Below are 20445 nucleotides of genomic sequence, written 5' to 3' on the forward strand. Positions count from 1 at the left end.
ATATCTTTAAATTTGTAAACTGTGTCAAATATTGTAGGTTGAAACTTAGTTATGTTTAGAAAACATTGTTACTTTTTTTCCACCAGTTAAGCAAAAGATTGTTACTGTTAACCTCCAACCACATACCACTGCACTCTCAACCTGTCAGCTCAACTAAACATCATTAGAACAGGACTATTTGGACTGGCAACCTTTAAAGGAAAACCCAGGTGCTGCAAGAAATGTTTGAGATTCACTAGGTGACTGTCCTCCCACTAATTGTTGGAGACAGCTTCCAATAGTTTTAGAAGCCTCTGTGCTCATATGAGATGTAAAACTGAAGTCTTGAACATGTTGTCATTTAAACTCCTAAAGCATTTTTCATAACTGTAGAGATGTTAACCCTGATATACTGATTAGGAAGATGTAGATACAAACCCCTCTTCTCTTATTTTTGTTGAGCTTAGGGTAGATAAGTCACTAAAATTTTAATGGCACTGGAAGAACATTGTACATCAGAAACCGTGATTTAAAAAAATTAATCATGGCTTAAGAAGAGACTTCCAATTTGTGAAGATCACGCTGATATCCCATGAAAGTACTAGCTTATTACAGGGTCTCAAATGCAGCATGCTCTTTATAAGTGTAATTACTAGGTTCTGAACAAGAATAAGTTTACATTCCACACGTTTGTGAAGTACGCAGAACTGTCATTCTTTAACTTGAAAGCATGTGGTGGACTCAAACATCTCACATTATGTAACATGTAAGACTTCCTTACACAAGAGAGATTCCAGAGGACTGGAAAAGGGAAAATATAGTGCCCATCTACAAAAAAGAGAAATAAGGACAACCAGGGCAATTACAGAGTAGTCAGCTTAACTTCAGTACCCTGAAAGATTATGGAGCAAATAATTAAGCAATCGATTTGTAAACACCTAGAAGATAATAAGGTGATAAGCAACAGTCAGCATGGATTTGTCAAGAACCAATCGTATCAAACCAACCTAATAGCTTTCTCTGACAGGAGAAGAACCCTTGTGGATGGGGGAGTTGTAGATGTGGTATAGCTTGACCTTTAATACTGTCTCGCATGACCTTCTCATAAACAAACTATGGAAATACAATCTAGATGGAGCTACTATAAGGTGGGTGCATAACTGGTTGGGAAAGCGTTCCCACAGAGTACTTATCAGTGGTTCACAGTCAAGCTGGAATGGCATATCAAGTGGGATCCGACAGAGATCAGTTCTGGGTCCGGTTCTGTCCAATATCTTCATCAATGATTTACATAATGGCATAGAAAGCACACTTACAAAGTTTGCGGACGATACCAAGCTGGGAGGGGTTGCAATTAATGAAATTAAATGAATTAAAAGGATAGAATTAAAACTCAAAATGATCTGGACAAACTGGAGAAATGGTCTGAAGTAAACAGGATGAAATTCAATAAGGACAAATGTAAAGCATTCCCCTTAGGAAGGAGCAATCAGCTGTGCACACACAGAATGGGAAATGACTATGTAGGAAGGAGTACTGCTGAAAGGGATCTGGGGGTCATCCCGAATCACAAGCTAAATATGAGTCAACAGCGTAACGCTATTGGGGAAAAAAAAAAAAAAAAGCAAACATTCTGGAATGTCTTAGTAGGCGTGTTGTAAGCAAGACAAGAAGTGATTCTTCCATTCTACTCCACACTTATGAGGCCTCAACTGGATTATTGTGTCCAGTTCTGGGTGCCACATTTCAGGAAAGATGTGGACAAACTGAAGAAAGTCCAGAGAAGAGCAACAAAAATTATTAAAGGTCTAAAAAACATGACCTGTGAGAAAAGATTGAAAAAACTGGGTTTGTTTAGTCTGGAGAAGGGAAGACTGAGAGGGGACATGTTAACAGTTTTCAAGTACATAAAAGGTTGTTACAAGGAGGAGGGAGGTAAATTGTTCTCCTTAACCTCTGAGGAAAGGACAAGAAGCAATGGTCTTAAATTGCACCAAGGGAAGTTTAGGCTGGACGTTCAGAAAAACTTCCTACCAGTCAAAGTGCTTAAGCACGAGAATAAATTGCCTAGAATCTCCATCATTGGGGATTTTTAAGAGCAGGTTAAACAAACACCTGTCAGGGATGGTCTGAACAATACTTAGTCCTACCATGAGTAGGGCAGGGGACTGGACTAGATGACCTCTCGAGGTCCCCTTCAGTCCTAGGATTCTAACGGCATCCGTCAACAAGCAGCAACCATAATTTCTTAAATAAGGGTGATTCAAGGTAGATTAATACTTCATCTTTCCAATGTCTTTGATTGCTGCAACTGGAGTGGCTGCAGTTGTCATCTTGAACTAACAATTTGGCAGGATTTCATAAATTCCAGGAGATACCAATTCCTTCATATTTATGCAGCTGCACCACCACCAATGATATACTGCAAAACTTCATGATTTAAAGTTAAGATCAGATGACATTCTTGCTTGTACTCCCTAGATTTTAGTTTGGGGATAAGAGAGCAGAGAAAGGAAAGAAATTTTCAATGGAAATTCCACAACACGGGAATTTGATTCCACTATTGATGGCTTAGGGAGGGGGAATGGGAAGAAATCTGTTTCATGGCTCAGGAGTTTTGTCTAGACATTTAGTCAGTTTAGTTGTGCTTTATCTTGCAATATTTTTAAAACACCACAAATCGACACTATTTGCAGAGGTAAAACACACAGATAAGACTAATGTCCTGACGGTGCTAACTTTCACTTGAATTCTGCAGCCTGAGTTTCTACTGACTGCTAGTATTAACTGCACACATTTTTGTCTACCATCCAGAACTCTGCTTCAGAAAAAGCTTTATTCAAAAACATCTTACCTCATTTTCTGAAGATCTTCTTGCGCTCTGGCTAATGCCGTTTCTGCAAGCTTTGCTCTGTGTTCTGTACATTTCAACTGTTCGAGGATCGCTGTGTTATCACTTAGTCCATTGGGGTATGAGATGTTTGTAGAATCATAAAGATCCTCTATGTCTAATGAAATAGAACAACAAATGTCAACCACTGTCAACTGACAGCATTACCTAATTACAGATGTGTATAAATATATCTATATAAAGGATAAATTAAGTGCCTGATGCTGCTACCTTCATTCATTAAACAGTATGTTATTCCACAAGTATCTTCATGGATAGGACTACTTGCAGAGCAAGGTAACACTTACCATAAGTGAGCATGGAGGAGGTGGGCCCTTAACACCAATACCCCAAAATTCTACCTTTCAAATGTGTCTGAATACTAGTCTTCATGACTTAACAAATCAGACGTTCTCTTTAGCTGAAGCCAATGAAGGCGGTACACCCTGCTTTGCCAATTACCTTGGCCAAGAGCTAGAAGGGCTATTAACTCAGAAGACAAGATGTTCTACAAGATGAAGGCTTTCGTAACTAGCATGTGACAAAAAATATATTCATAGCCCTTCAAACTCATCCCTCAGGGCTGTTGTGGGGCTTAATAAAAATGTGTGAGATGCTTTGAGATCCATAGGTAAGTATAATTCATTATTATTAAAATAGTGCCTTGACTTCAAAACATAGGTCCAACCTTGCACCCGCTGAACACAGCAGGCATAATTGCCACTGGATGTCAATAATGAAGGATTAGGCCCCACCACACTTGGGAGATGGGGTTATCGTAATTGAGTCTCTTGCATGGTAGAGCAAACGGATCCTCTGGCTTGTCTTCCTTGACAAGCCAGAAACACTGCAGAGAAAATGAGCTTAGATTTAGGGACCAAATACACCTTTGTTTTGATCTCATGAAGCAATGCTTTTCTGGGGGGCATTGCACAAGGCCAACAAGAGCTGTGGCAACAGAACTTCTCAAACCAGTGACACTGGAACACTTTTTACAGTGCGAGTGCTGAAAGCCAGTGATCCCCAAAATTTTTACTTCACACCCTTTACTCCTATCTATGCCACTTCTTCCCAGAGCAGGGGCCAGGACCAGGCCATGGCTCCGGGAGGAGGCGGGTGAGGGAAGATGCAGACAGAAGTTAGGGAGCTGAGACTGGGACCATAGCTGGGGGTGGCCGCCAGGACCCTAGGGCACAGTGCCAGGAGCAGAGCCCTGGGCACAGGGCCGACAGCAGATGGGACCCTGGGCACAGGGCCAGCGGCCAGGACCCCACACAAAACCTGGGGGTCCGGCAGCACCCCCTGCATCCCTAGTTCCCACGCCTATGTTTAGAACTAGTTAGGGTCATGGAGGATGGGGGAAATAATGCTTCCACACCACTCAGAACAGGAAACAAAAATCAGTATCCCTTCCCTAAAGGCAGTCCCCAAAATGAGGGTCAGGAGGAGGACGCAGGGCAGAAAACTGCGGAGAGGGAGAGAGCGCAAGCATGGAACATGTTAGAAACCATCAAAAAATTTACAATGGAGATACACAGTAAAGCACATATAAAGCCACGGAACAGGATTGAAGTGGATGTCAAAGCCATAACAAGCCATTGGTAAGATAGTCATGAAGCACAGGACATTGCTCCTGAAGATCTGGAGAGAGCCTTCTTATTTAGGTTTGGTCAAGCAGCTTGGAAGTTACTTCAGTAGATCAACAGCAAAATCACAGCGTTCTCTAGATACAGTTTGGATCTTCTAAAAAATGAACTAGAGATATACAGAGAGAATAATGTCTAGTAACAGGAATAACTGGATTTAAAAATCATACCCCAGCTGATAGGTACATACTCATTTTACCCAATAGATGAAAGTGAGAGACACATTTACAGCATAATTTTCTGAAGTGTTGAGCACCTCCAACTCCTTATAACATCAAATGGAGCCGTGAGTACACAGCACCTCTGGAAATCTGGCCCTTTGCAACTTGCTCGAGGATCACATTGCAAGTCAGCGGTACAGTCAGAAAAATCCCAATATAAGTTGGTTAGGAAAGGGAAACAATCCCCCATTCCCTATCTTGGGTGCTACTGCAGTACAGAAAGTTCTAATTAGGACTGGGCCCCCTTGTGCTAGGTAGCGTACAAACATAGAAGGACACAGTCCCCGCCCTAAACAAAAAAAGCCTTACAATTTAAATGAAGGAAAGATGCGCCGAGTGACAAAATAGTATTGAGAAAGGGGAGGAAGAATACAGATAACACAAATATAAGTCGTGAGAGATAAACTCAAGTGATTTATATAGGTCTTCAGAATTCCAAATACAAATATATAATTTCGTCATATTATTGTATTTGTTAGGTACCTAATGAAAGATAACCAATACAAAATGTGACGTAGTTTTCAATTACACAGATTACTACCTCTAATGTGTTTATTTGTAGGTGATCGGATTAATTTTAAGTACCCAAATGTGATTTATAAAGACAATGTTTTGCTGCAGCATAAGAATGGAAATTCCATAAACATTTAGAGTTAAGTGTGACACTCCCTCCCCAATCTGTTCATACAACCTTTTATTATTTTTTTTTTTTTTTTTTTTTTTTTTTTAAGGCTACAAAATATTCATAGATCACTTCATTTGAACATTTTGGATAGTCCATTGCCCTGGGAAATGTAAATCTAGCCCATCTACATCTAGGGATATTGTCTCACCTGGGATGTACTAAACTATGAAAGGGGCGAGGTCACTTATTGTTCTAGTAAGGCTATACTCTGATTGAAAAGTCTTACCAAACTGAAGTAATAGATCATCTTCTAGCTCTGGTTTCAAGTACTTCTCTTCCTCCCACGGCAGTGGGCTGCTGAGAGAATTCAAGTATTCTGCAGTTGGTTTCTAGACAAAAAACATTAAATGAGCATGTGAAATAAGGTTCTTAAAAATCATAGGACCTTAGTTTAAAAAGTAAACTACAAGACATAAGTAAGTTAGTTTCACTTTTCTCCATGGGCTACAAGTGTCTAAATGACTTATTAAAATAACCTTGTAGCAAAAGCTGAGAGAGAAGCATTACTTGGCAACATGACATAGAGCAGAGGTTCTTAACCTTTTTCTTTCTGAGGCCCCCACAACATGCTATAAAACCTCCAGGCCCTACTTGTTCCACAACAACTGATTTTCTGCATATAAAAGCCAGGGCTAGCATTAAGAGGTAGCAAGCAGGGCAATTGCCCAGGGCCATATGCCACAAATGGCCCCGCAAAGCTAAGTTGCTCAGGCTTCAGCCTCAGCCCCAAGTGGCAGGGCTTGGGGGCCCAGGCTTCAGCACCACATGGCAGGGGCTTTCTGCCCTGAGTCACAGTGAGTCTAATGCCGACCCTGCTTAAGGACCCCCTGAAACCTGCTAGCAGCCCCCCAGGGGGCCCAGGGTCCCTGGTTGAGAACTGCTGAAGTAGAGAAAGCTACTCCTGGATTCTAAATCTGGCTCTGACAACAACTGTGACTTGGAGCAAGTCACTTAGAGCCCAGTTTTTACAAGTGCTGAGCCTCACAGCTCTAATTAGCTGTATATGTTCAGCACATCTTGAGGGGAAAAAATCAGGCTCGAAACATCAGTTTCTCAATTTGCAACATCACAACAATTACCTACCTCACAGGACTAACAGTAAGATGTAACTAACTAACCAGTCCATACTACCTGAAGATGAAAACATGCCCAGGCATTACAGGTCTCAAAAATGCTAAGTTGTGTAAGAGCCCATCCATGCTAAAACTAAACTGAATCAGGAGAAAGTTACAACATGTTCATAAGTTGTAGTGTACACAGGCACATGAAGCGGTCCCTACTACACTACAGCTCTGAACCAGATATCCTGATATCAGTAAAACAGAGACAGGGCCTGAAACAATCAAATTAGAAGTGAGCAATACTTCCAATCCTACTTTGGGTTCTCTCCTTTTGCACTTTCTACCCACCTCATGTAATCTTACCTTAACTACCAGAGAATGATTCTGAACAGACATGGATCCAGTGGCAAGGAAACCCCCTCCCTAAACTGAATGGAGCAGCAGCTGCTATTCCAGCTGTGGCCAGACTGGTAGGTAAATTCCACTCATTTCATCAAACCCCAATATGCAGCACAATCACACGAAGGCCAATTACTTGGACTTTATAGGAGACTGGAAATATTGCCCTGGAATGAATACATCTTGTGTCTCAATTTTAAAATATTTTTCATTTATTTAAGGTGGATTTTACTAAATAAAAACTAAAAGCCACTTAAACTGCTCAGAGATCTGCATAAATTCATTTATAAATTTTAAAACAATTTCCACAATTACTTATTTCTAGAGACTTAATATAGAATTATTCCATAAAAACACACTCAAAATATTTTTCCCCATTCACAAAGTAAAAAATTGAAGTAATAAACTGTCCACTTACCTTCATTCTAACAAAGTTTATTAGCTTAATGTATCCATAAAACTCAAGTGCTGAAAAAGAAAAAAAGCTCATGTTACAATAAAAAAAAAAAATCACATATTTTACAATAGTGCAAATGTTAATTAGTTGTTCAATTGGCCAGTGTTCCCAGGGGTGCACACTATTATTTAGTGCAGTGTTCCTACCTTCATTTGCTATCTACATTATTCTGATATTTTTCTTCAGGACTAAAGTGTCAGATCCTTTAATTCAGTCTTCAGTTTATATTTGCAACATACTAAAAACCAAACACATGTAAACATAGCTTATCTAACAGGGAATTCTGTCACTTAGCAAACAGCTTTCCACCTGGCTTGCTCAGAAAGGCAGCAACATCTACAGTAACATCGATAGTAAGAGTCTTTGGCTAGAAACCTGAGTATAAATGCTGGTATCCCGTGACAATTTTGATACACATTAGCAGCTTTCTAATTATTGAATAAACTCTGTCAGCTAGGACTAATTTATGACAAACAATCCCTTAAACTGGCTTTGTAGCACAGTAACAAAAGTGGTTTAAACATATCCCATGTTCGCTATACGATGACAGCAACAGAACTATTCCATTAGGTTGCTATATTAATCCATCATTTACTCTAGTTCAAACCAGCAAGTGACCCATGCTGCAGAGAAAGATGAAAGGCCTCCCCTCCCCTTGCCAACCCCCGTCTGTCAATCTGACCTGGGAGGAAATTCCTTCCCTACCTCAAATACAGCGATCAGTAAAACCTTGAACACGTGGGCAAAACCCAGCAGATAGATACCTGGGAAATAATTCTCTGTCATAACTCAGAGCCCTCCCCATCTAGTGTTCCACCTCCGGTGATTGAGATATTTGCTAATAGCAGTCACAGATTGCCTACAATGGCATATGACCTATCTAACCTCCCACAATCCCTTCCACAAATTTATCAAGCTCAGTGTTAAAACAAGATAGGTTTTTTGCCTCCACAACTCCCACTGGAAGGCTGTTCCAGAACTTTATTCCTCTGATAGTTAGAAACCTTCATCAAATTTCAAACCTAAACTTATTGATGGACAGTTTATATCCATTTGTTCTTGGGCTAACATTGGCCCTTAACTTAAATAACTCGTCTCGCTCCCTGGTATTTATCGCTCTGATGCATCTGGACAGAACAATCATATCTCCCCTCCACCTTCCTTTGGTTAGGCTAAACAAGCAAAGCTCCTTAAGTCTCCTCTCATAAGGTAGGTTCTCCATTCTTCTGTTCATCCTGGTAGCCCTTCTCTGCACCTGTTCCAGTTTAAATTCATCTTTCTTAAACGGGAGAGACCAGAATTACACAAAGTATTCCAGATGAGGTCTCACCAGTGCCTTGTATAAGGATACAAACACTTCCCTGTCTCTACTGTAAATACCTCGCCTGATGCATCCTAGGATTGCAGAAGCCTTTTTTCATGGCTGCATCACATTGGCAGCTCACCGTCATCCTGTGACAGATGAATATACCCATGTCCTTCTCCTTCGCAGTCACTTTCAACAGATATGTCCCCAGCTTATAGCAAAAATTCTTGTTGTTAATCCCCAAGTGCACCTTTCACACTGAACTATTAAATTTCATCCAATTTCTATTACTTCAGTTTTCAAGGTCACCACATCTTGTAAGACAGTAGTCACCAACCAGTCGAACGTGATTGACTGGTCAATCCTAGAGGCTCTTCCACTCAATCGCAATCTCCGGTGGCGCAGCGGGGCTACCACTTAGACAGGCTCCATGCCTGACCCAGCCCCATGCCACTCCCAGAAGCGGCCAGCACACCCCATGGCCCTGGGGAAGAGGGGCAAGGGGTCTCCCTGCACACGCTGCTCCTGCCTGCAAGCACCACCCCCGCAGCTCCCATTGGCCGAGAATGGGGAGCTGTGGCCAATGGGAACTGCAGAGGCAGTGCTTGCAGAGAGGGGGTAGTGTGCAGAGCCACGTCCCACTGGCCACCCGCCTCAGGAGTGTATTGGCCCCTTCCGGGAGTGGCATGGGGCTGGGGTAGGCAGGGAGCTGCCCTGCCTACCAGAGGTAAGGGCTGCCCGGCAGGAGGCCGCAACCCAACTCCCAGACCCTTCCCGGAGCCAGCACCCTGAACCCCCTCCTGCACCCTGAACCCCAGCCCTGACCTCCCCCCCCAGACCCCATACCACCTCCTGCACCCTAACCCCCTGCCCCAGGCACAGCTCAGAGCGCCCCCTCCCACACTGCAAATCTCTCAGCCCCAGCCCAAGCCCACACCCTCTCCTGAACCCCAACCCACTACCCCATCCTGGTGAAAGTGAGTGAGGATGGCAGAGAGCGAGTGATGGGGAGGGGGCCTTTGGGGAAGGGGCAGGGCCTCGGGGAAGAGGCGAGATAGATCCTGGGTTGCCCTTAAATTCACAAAGTGATCTTGGGCATAAAAAGGTGGGAGACCACTTTTGAAGGATATTCCAGTCCTCCTCCACACTGGAGTTATCTCCCAACTTTGTGACAACCACAAATTTTATTAGCACACCACCACTTTTTGGGCCAAGTTCATGAATGAAAGTATTAAATAAGACTGGCCCCAGGACCAACTTTTGAGGAAGTCTACTCTCTCAACCCTCTCTCAAGCCTGACAGTTCACCTTTCAGCATGACCCGTTGTAGTCTCCCCCTTACCCAGTTCTGCCTTTTGATTCTTGTATTAATCCCTATCTTTTCCAATTTAACTATTATTTCCCATATGGAACTGTAGCAAATGCTTTACTGAAATCCAAGTAGATTAGATCTATTGTATTTCTTTTGTCTAGAAAATCAACCTCATCTTTCTTTGAGAAGATAACTGGTTTGGCGCAATCTACCCTTTGTAAAAGTATGTTATATTTTACCACAATTACATTTATTAATTACATTTACATTTATTACTCTCTCTTTCAAAATTTGTTCTAAGACCTTGCACAGAATTGAGGTCAAACTAATGTGCCTGTAGTTTCCCAGATCACTCCCCTCCTCCCCCCACTGCCTCTTAAATATATACTATATATAGGTACTATATTTGAAATTCTGCAGTCATAGGGCACGATCTTCAAGTTCACAGATTCAGTAAAAATCCTTGCTATTGGGCTTGCAATTTCATGTGCTAGTCCTTTATTATTGGATGGAGATTATCCAGGCTCCCTGATTTGGTCCCATTAAGCTGTTTGAGTTTGGCTTCCATCTCAGATGTGGTAATTTCAACTTCTGTATCCCCATTAGTCACCCTGCCACCGCCCCCAAACTCCTGATTACTCTTCTTAAAAACTGAGGCAAAGTATTAGTGTAGGTGTTGAGCCATACTTACATTACTTTAATCTCCATCCCATCCTCAGTGCTTAGTGGTGTTTTCTTTTTATTTATATGGTTAAAGAACCTTTTACTATTGGTTTTAATTTCCTTTGTAAGATCCAATTCTGCTTGGCTTTTAGCAGTCATCACTTTTTTTCCCCTCCTATACTTCCTGACCTTCAAGAGGTAGCTTTCCTGGCTGATCCATCCCTTCTTTCTTTACTTGCAAGCTCTCTTAATAACCTGTTTGAGATCCCTGTTCATCTAGTTTCATCTGCAACCCTTCCCTATATTCCCTCTCAACCCCCACTTTGCTTGACATGCAGGCTTCTGAAACTTTTAAGTCAAAGTTGCAGAAACTAATTCGAAGCCTCCTCCATATTCAAATCCTTGAATTCTTCACACTCAAGTCCACTTCCCTAATTTTTATAAAGTCTGTCCTCTTAAAATCAAGGGCCCCTAGTTGCAGACCTATTTTTGCTTATCCTTCCATTTATCTCAAACTGAATTAACTCATGATTTCTTGAACCAAGGTTGTTCTCTACAACCAATTCTTTTGTGAGGTCACCATTACTTATGAATATTAAGTCTTGTTGGTTTGGTGACTATTTGGTGTGTCAGCTATCACATCCAGGAATATCTGGGCCCTACAATTATTAGTAGCACTTGTGTCCAATCTAAAGATGGGAAATTAAAATTTTCCCATTAACAAACAATTCCAAGAGTATTTATTTCATTAAAAATATTGAAGAGGTCTCTATCCACATGAAAACCAGTGTTAAAGACCCCAAACTCCATCCCATGGAACCTCTGTTACCTTTCTTCCCCAAAGTAAATCTGAACCCATAGATTCCATTTTATCTATTCCATCACTTCTAATTTCTGTATTGTCTACCTGGTCATTAATATACAATGCTACTCCACCACCTTTATGTCTATTACTGTGTTTCCTGAACAGCACATGCCTGTCAATACCTCCCTATCTAGGTTCTTATTACCACTGTAATATCTTAGTACCTGAGTGCCTGTAATTCCATCAGTTTCCCCCCCACCCGCTTCACATCAAAGTCCCCTCACTCGGCACTCCCATATTTACCACCCTGCTTTAACTTCTCCCTATTCTCTTAACATCCAATCCACATCCTCCTCTCTCCCTAGTAGTTAATTTCCAAGATTTATCCTACATTACTTGTAGAACCATGACAGGGGCCCTGGTTACAGCATGACTGCCCTGACACCATAAAGCAGTTCTATTCTGCAGTGTAGATAGGTCCTATTTAACATTATCTAAACCCCAATATGTCAAAAGGATAACAGCCTTTTAAGATGGGTCCCCTGGCAATAGCAGAATTATAAATGTAGATGGGACTGCACCCCGTGAAAAACAGCTGAGGCATTTTCAGATCTAAGCACAAACATGGTTCAGGATAGCAGGTACGAAAAAGCAGAAAGAGCTAACCAAGGAAGATGGCTCCTGGGTAGATGCACTCAGCTATATTAGCAGTAACGGTCAGACGCTGTTCACACTTAACTGACACTGTCTACAGTTTAGACAGAGCTTTACTGATCGAAATAAAAGTACAAAAAGGGCCAAACATGGAAATGTTGTGGAGGAATTTTATTAGACTTAGTAGAGCATACATGGCCCAGACAGAAATAGGTTTTGTTTCCCGAGTCTTCAGAAGGAGGTTTTTGTTCTTTTTAAAATGATTTTCCTTTCTTGGTCCACAAAAACATTTATTTAAATAAAATGTCATTTCATGGCAAAGAGTTATAAATTATCACAGAAGTACTTACCATGCTTATGGATCATATTACTAATATTAAATTGATGCTCCGATTTACAGTGGGAAAATGTATCTTCAGCAGAACTGAACAGCCTGCAGGTAAAAAGAGAGAAATGAATATACATTGAGTCAATAGTATTAAAACACTAATCTAAATGGAGATTGTTTAGAGCGAGGTGTGACACGCATGCAAAAGAACTAACCTAACCCATGCTGCTGCTATAAATCATTTAAACAAACTTTTGCATTTTAGCTGAGGAAGTATTAAGTGGTGCCTAAATATTTCTTACGCTACACAACTTTGTTGTGGTAGGTAATTGTTTTCTGTGGAGTGCTTTGAGGTAAGGTGATACACAAACACCAAGATTTTTGTTTTAAAAATTTCCCACAAGTGTCTTCTTTACCAGTAAAAACAACAAGGAGTCCTTGTGGCATCTTAGAGACTAACACATTTATTTGAGCATAAGCTTTCGTGGGCTATAATCCACTTCGTCAAATGCATGGAGTGGAAAATATATATTTATACCTGCTTACTGTATCACATGAAAAGATGGAAGTTGCCTTAACAAGTGGTTGGGTCAGTGCTAATGAGGCCAATTCACTTAGGGTGGATGTGGCCATTCCCAACAGTTGTCAAGAAGGTATGAGTATCCACTATGGATGTAGAAGCTCTCCACACCAACATTCCACACAAAGATGAACTATAAGCCATCAGGAACAGTATCCCCGATAACGTCATGGCAAACCTGGTGGCTGAGCTTTGTGACTTTGTCCTCACCCACAACTATTTCAGATTTGGGGACAATTTATACCTTCAAGTCAGCGGCACTGCAATGGGTACCCGCTTGGTCCCACAGTATGCCAAATTTTTACGGCTGACTTAGAACAAAGCTTCCTCAGCTCTCGTCCCCTAGCGCCCTTACTCTACTTGCGCTACACTGATGATATCTTCATCATCTGGACCATGGGAAGGAGGCCCTTGAAGAACTCCACCTGGATTTCAACAATTTCCACCCCACCATCAACCTCAGCCTGGACCAGTCCACACAAGAGATCCACTTCCTGGACACTACAGTACAAATAAGCGATGGTCACATAACCACCACCCTATACCGGAAACCTACTGACCACTACACTTACCTACATGCCTCCAGCTTTCACCCAGACCACATCACACGATCCATTGTCTACAACCAAGCCCTAAGATACAATTGCATTTGTGCCAATCCCTCAGACAGAGACAAACACCGACAGGACCTCTATCAGGCATTCTTAAAACTACAATACAATGGTGAATAAAAATCAATAACTTAAAAAAAAATGTTTAATGGGATTTTTTTTATTTAAATTGGATTTCTTTGATAAAATGCTTTTTGAGGAAAAAACCTATCTAAAGATAGTTTTAATTAAGACACATTATACTCAAAGATATCTCATCATGGAATAGGGATTATAAATTCTAATTCTATAATATGAGACAATATATTCATGTAATGTTTAAGAAAAGTTTTGTAAATGAGTTCCAATAGTTCATGGATTAGGGATTTATGGGATTCCAGGGGCTTCTGTATAGATTATTTAGGATAATCTTTCTATCTATCCAATGGGACTCAGTGCTCAGTCTAGAAGATACCATCAGAGATGCTTAGTTTTACAGTTCTCAAACTGTGGATTTGTCTCTCCAGAGATAACATGCTCGTTAACAGCAAAAAAAATTTAAAATAAATAAAAAAATATAGAGAGGTGAGAAATAACAGACCTCAACCCTATTGTTCCTCTGCAAATTTGTGTACACAGAGTCAATCCCTTGCCTTTCTCCAAAAGTGCAAAGTTTCAAAAAGTTCAATGAATAGAAGATTGTTGGGGGCGGAATAGCTCTAGACAAGGAGAAGTCTGGAGATAAATGTGAGAAGGAATGTACAGGCAGTAGAAACGAAAGTGAAACTGAGCAACATATTCCAGCATATTGAGGTCTTTCTGAGTGTAGCCTTCATTGATTTGATATCTACCGTACCATTCTCTCACTAGAAGGGAAAACCTAGAATCATAGAATATCAGGGTTGGAAGGGACCTCAGGAGGTCATCTAGTCCAACCCCCTGCTCAAAGTAGGACCAATCCCCAACTAAATCATCCCAGCCAGGACTTTGTCAAGCCTGACCTTGGAAACCTCTAAGGAACGAGATTCCACCACCTCCCTAGGTAACCCATTCCAGTGCTTCACCACCCTCCTAGTTTTTCCTAACATCCAACCTAGACCTCCCCCTCATTCTTCTCTTCCACAGACTAAACAATCCCAGTTCCCTCAGCCTCTCCTCATAAGTCATATGCTCCAGCCCCCTTATAACTTTTGTTGCCTTCCGCTCGACTCTTTCCAATTTTTCGACATCCTTCTTGTAGTGTGGGTCCCAAAACTGGACACAGTACTCCAGATGAGGCCTCACCGATGTCGAATAGAGAGGAATGATCACGTCCCTCGATCTGCTAGCAATGCCCCTACTTATACAACCCAAAATGCCGTTAGCCTTCTTGGCAACAAGGGCACACTGTTGACTCATATCCAGCTTTTTGTCCACTGTAACCCCTAGGTCCTTTTCTGCAGAACTGCCTAACTATTCGGTCTTTAGTCTGTAGCAGTGCATGGGATTCTTCTGTCCTAAGTGCAGACTCTGCACTTGTCCTTGTTGAACCTCATCAGATTTCTTTTGGCCCAATCCTCAAATTTGTCTAGGTCCCTCTGTATCCTATCTACCACTTCTCCCAGTTTAGTGTCATCTGCAAACTTGCTGAGGATGCAGTCCATGCCATCCTCCAGATCATTAATGAAGATATTGAACAAAACCGGCCCAAGGACCGACCCTTGGGGCACTCCGCTTGATACCGGCTGCAAACTAGACATGGAGCCATTGTTCGCTACTCATTGAGCCCAACGATCTAGCCAGCTTTCTATCCACCTTACAGTCCATTCATCTAGCCAATACTTCTTTTACTTGCTGGCAAGAATACCGTGGGAGACCGTATCAAAAGTGTTGCTAAAGTCAGCAGGCCGTAAAAGAGACCCAGTTTGGGATAAGAATCGTTCAAGAAATATACGTTTGCTGATGATGTTTTAAAGAAAGTCACACCAGTGAACTGGTGGAAGTCACTTAAGCACTTGGATTCAGCGACTGTTGAAGTGAGAATCTCACTTTTAACAGCAGTAGCTTCTTCTGCCGGTGTAGAAAGAATATTTTCTTCCTTTGGACTAATTCATTCCAAATTGAGAAATCGTTTGGGATCTGAAAAAGCAGGAAAGTCTCTGAGTTGTGAAAAATATGTATTAAGGTTATAACAACCAACAAGAATGCACTTATATGTAGAAATCCATGATTAAATCGAGTCTTCCTGACTAGTGATTTAAATCAAATCCACCCTGCACAATACCCACCTGGGGAATTGAAACTGATTGATGGAGCCAGAATGGTACCCAGAAGTCATCTACTACAGGATAGGCCCAACAAAGAAAGTAACAGAACGTCACTAGCCATTATCTACAGCCCCCAACTAAAACCTGTTCAGCGCGCATCATCAAGGATCTACAACCTATCCTGAAGGATGATCCCCTCACTCTCACAGATCTTGGGAGACAGGCCAGTCCTCGCTTACAGACAGCCCCCCCCAACCTGAAGCAAATACTCACCAGCAACTACACACCACACACCAGAAACACTAACCCAGGAACCAATCCCTGCAACAAACCCCGTTGCCAGCTCTGTCCTAGAGGGATACAGTTTTGAGAAACCAGCAAATTACTACATCTCTGCTACCTTTTGAAACCATAGTAACTCACCTGTACATATATTTTTTACCCACTTTAATCTCTCACTAACTCCCCGTGTAGACAGCACTATGTAAGCAGGAGAGCTTCTCTCACCCACATAGTTACTGTCTCTCAGGGAGGTGGATTAACTAAGCCTATTGGACAAGCTCTCTCCCATCATTTGAGAGGGTCAGGACTAAATCATTGCAGCTGTACTGATGCAGCATTTTAAGTGTAGATGTGCCCTTGGTTGATTATAGAATTGGCTCCCAGGGTTGTCTTTGGTGTGAGATCTAGGATGCAAATCCATCCAGGTGAGTGACTGGTCTCTTGGGACTGGGTGGAACATGAATATTTTGTGATTTTTGGGTGTAAATCACCATCTATATCACAGTCCAGCTTGCCTTGGTGGCAAGATAAACAGGAGCATCTAAATGGACTGTCTGACTCCATTCTACGACTAGAATCATAAAACTTGAAGGGACCTCGAGAGGTCATCTAGTCGAGTCCCCTGCACTCAAGGCAGGGCTAAGTATTATCTAGACCATCCCTGACAGGTGTTTGTCCAACCTGCTCTTAAAAAGCCCCAACGATGGAGATTCCACAATCTCCCTAGCCAATTTATTCCAGTGCTCAACCACTCTGACAGTTAGAAAGTTTTTCCTAATGTCTAACCTAAATTTCCCTTGGTGCAATTTAAGCCTATTGTGTCTTGTCCTATCCTCAGAGGTTAAGAACAACAACTTTTCTCCCTCCTCCTTGTAACAACCTTTTATGTACTTAATAAACTGTTATGTCCCCTCTCTGTCGTCTCTTCTCCAGACTAAACAAACCCAATTTTTTCCATCTTCCCTCATAGGTCATGGTTTTCTAGACCTTTAATCATTTTTGTTGCTCTTCTCTGGACTTTCTCCAATTTGTCCACATTTTTCCCGAAATGTAGTGCCCAGAAATAGACACAACACTGCAGTTGAGGCCTAATCAGCGCGGAGCAGAATGGAAGAATTACTTCTCGTGTTTTTCTTACAATATTCCTGCTAATACAGCCCAGAATAATGTTTGCTTTTTCTAAAGTGTTACACTGCTGACTCATATTTAGCTTGTGATCCACTATGACCCCCAGATCCCTTTCCGCAATACTCCTTCCTGGGCAATCATTTCCCATTTTGTATGTGTGCAACTGATTGTTCCTTCCTAAGTGATGTACTTTGCATTTGTCCTTATTGAATTTCATCCTATTTACTTCAGACCATTACTCCAATTTGTCCAGATCATTTTGAATTTTAATCCTATCCTCCACAGCACTTGCAACCCCTCCCAGCTTGGTATTGTCGGCAAACTTTATAAGTGTACTCTCTATGCCATTATCTAAACCATTGATGAAGATGTTGAACAGAACCAGACCCAGAACTGCACGTCCCCACTCGTCATGCCCTTCCAGCATGACCGTGAACCTCTGATAACTACTCTCTGGGAACGCTTTTCCAACCCGTTATGCACCCACCTTATAGTAGCTCCATCTAGGTTGTATTTCCCTAGTTTGTTTATGAGCAGGTCATGCGAGACAGTATCAAAAGCCTTACTAAAGTCAAGATACATCACATCTACCACTTTCTCCCCATCCATAAGGTTTGTTGCCCTGTCAAAAAAAGTTATCAGATTGGTTTGACACGATTTGTTTTTGAGAAATCCATGCTGACTGTTACTTATCACCTCATTATCTTCTAGGTGTTTGCAAACTGATTTCTTAATTTTTTTTTCCCCATTATCTTTCCAGGTACAGAAGTTAAACTGACTGGTCGGCAATTCCCCCAGTTGTAGTATAAACTACTGTAGTACTTTGGGAGTTCACATCTGGTACGGGGTTGATGAAATCTAATTGTGGAACATACCTCCAGTTTGGCATGTCTGCCCTGCTTTTGACAGTCTGCCCTGAGGCAGGCAATCATAAGATACTCCAGACAATATGACAGCCATGTCACATGAGAATAAAAGCCTCTATTTGTTGAGGAGTAGAGAGTGAAGAGAAAGATGGTCCTTTGTTTTCCTCCCAGAAACACAATCTTTCTAAAAAAAAGATGATTGCCCCCTACTTTAACCTTGGCCCAGCGGACTCTATATCTTTATATCTATATCTTTCTAGCAAAAGAACTGCAAAATTCAAACTATGGATCTATTTATTTCCTCAACCTGTGCCCATCACTATCCCCACCTACAAACTAAAGTTAGTATTTATATTAGGACAGTGAGTTTGTGTGTGCGTTTTTTTGGAGGGGAGTGAAGGGGTGAGAGAACCTGGATTTGTGCAGGAAATGGCCCAACTTGATTATCATGCACATTGTGTAGAGAGTTGTCACTTTGGATGGGCTATTACCAGCAGGAGAGTGAGTTTGTGGGGGGGGGGGGGGGTGGAGGGTGAGAAAACCTGGATTTGTGCTGGAAATGGCCCAACTTGATGATCACTTTAGATAAACTATTACCAGCAGGACAGTGGGGTGGGAGGAGGTATTGTTTCATGTTCTCTGTGTGTATATAAAGTCTGCTGCAGTTTCCACGGTATGCATCCGATGAAGTGAGCTGTAGCTCACGAAAGCTCATGCTCAAATAAATTGGTTAGTCTCTAAGGTGCCACAAGCACTCCTTTTCTTTTTGCGAATACAGACGAACACGGCTGTTACTCTGAAACCTGTATTTATATTACAATAGCAACTAGAAGTGCCAGCTGAGATCAGAGACCCTTTGTGCGAGGCATTGTAGAAACCTACAGCATCAGATCCTAAACTTTGGAATCGGAATTAAGCAGACAAGACATACTGAATGGGAACAGAAACATGGTCACAGAAAGGGAGCATGAGTTACCCACAATCACTCAGCAAATCAGCAGCAGAGATGGGCTCGACTGACAGGAGAACACGCAAGAATTACGTGCCCTCGGGTATTTGTTTTGAGAAAACAGCACCGCAAACACAAACCGCTCGGCTGAAGGCAGGCGTAGGAGGCAAGCGGCTGCGAGAAGGGGGAAGGAAGGACATCACCCCAAGGAGCAGCGGACAACTGGGGACCTGCTACGGCACGCCGCCCGCGGGGCCCCTCCCAGCCAGCATCAAGCCAGAAGCAGCCAAAAGGGGCAGAGGTAGCCGCTCCCTCTTCGGCCCTCCAGCTCCCGGGGACCAGCTGCCCGTACGAACCGATCACAGAAGAGGCAGGGGGTCTGCAGCTCTGCGAGGTCCTCCTCGTCCTCCCAGGCCTCCTCGCCGCTGCTGTCAGACCGCTCCGGCATCTCCGCCTCGTCCTCCTCCACCGGGCCCCGGCCGGGCCCCGGAGCTGCGGGCACAAGGGAGAGGGGTGAGCGAGCCGCGCGCTGCCTTGGGGGCGGGGGGACGGGACCGGGGCTGCGCGGGTACCCACCTGCGGGGGCGGCCGCCCTGGAACACATCTCGACACCACGGCGCGCGCCCGGCAGCCTGCCCACGTGCGCGCGGGGAGTACACCGGCCGCCCCGCCCCCACTTCCGGGTTGACGCTCCATCCATCGCCCAATAGAGTTCGGAGAGAACGCGCGTGGAGGGGCGGGGCCGAGGTTACGGCGCCGGAAGGAGAATGGGCCAAGAGGGGCTCCTCTCCCACGAGTTTGCGGGGAGCGGCCCCTGCTGCCCGGCGAGGGAATAGCCCCCAGCCGGTGGGGAAATGCCCTGGCCAGTGTGAGAGGGGCGGGGCGCAGGGCCCAGCGGGCTGCCGGGAGCGGGTCGGGCTGGCTGCGGGGGAGGATCCCGGGCTTCGCCCGCCTGCGCTGTGTCCCCGCGCTGCCCGAGTGCGGCAGCGGGCTCAGCATCACGCCGGCTGGCCGGGGTCACGGGGCCTAGGGAGGCTGCGCGGGCGGAGCGCGGCAGCCGCGGGCGGGAGCGGAGAGCACAGCCCGGCCTCGAACCCCCAGCGTGCTACCTGCGTCCCATGGCCCCTCAGCCTGGGCTCGGAGCGCCTCGCTGCATTGACCCGCCGCGCGGGGCCGGGCCGCGCTTTGCCCCCAGCGAGCAGAGAGCCCGCCCCAGGCCGGGGTTTTCAAGCGTTTGTTCTGGCGACCCCGTTGAAGAAAATCGTTGATGCTCGCGACCCAACGGAGCTGGGGATGAGAGGCTGGGGTGGGGGTGGGGGGGCTTCAGGGCTGGGGCAGAGGGTTGGGGTGCGGGAGGGGGTGTGAGGGCTCTGGACTCAGGGTGCAGGCTCTGGGGTGG

At 43.7% G+C, this 20445-nt stretch overlaps 1 protein-coding gene across 2 annotated transcripts in view; it reads right to left on the reverse strand.

Annotated features, from left to right (window-relative positions):
* The window catches only part of PRMT3 (protein arginine methyltransferase 3), a 103332-nt gene extending 83598 nt beyond the window's left edge, over window positions 1-19734 (reverse strand). Inside the window, exons 1-6 of one of the 2 annotated variants that reach the window (XR_012159379.2) lie at window positions 19623-19734; window positions 19403-19538; window positions 12428-12510; window positions 7300-7349; window positions 5648-5750; window positions 2834-2987 (exon numbers count right to left, since the gene is read on the reverse strand). Coding sequence is in view for 1 of the 2 variants with exons in the window: in XM_073347844.2 (XP_073203945.2) it covers window positions 2834-2987; window positions 5648-5750; window positions 7300-7349; window positions 12428-12510; window positions 19403-19538; window positions 19623-19650 (554 nt within the window). In the remaining variant the exon portion in view is untranslated. The remainder of the gene's footprint in view (window positions 1-2833; window positions 2988-5647; window positions 5751-7299; window positions 7350-12427; window positions 12511-19402; window positions 19539-19622) is intronic. The other variant, XM_073347844.2, reaches the window with a different exon arrangement.
* Between the last annotated feature and the right edge of the window lie 711 nt (window positions 19735-20445).

This window comes from Lepidochelys kempii, chromosome 6 (assembly GCF_965140285.1).
Source record: "Lepidochelys kempii isolate rLepKem1 chromosome 6, rLepKem1.hap1, whole genome shotgun sequence".
Lineage (NCBI taxonomy): Eukaryota > Metazoa > Chordata > Testudines > Cheloniidae > Lepidochelys > Lepidochelys kempii.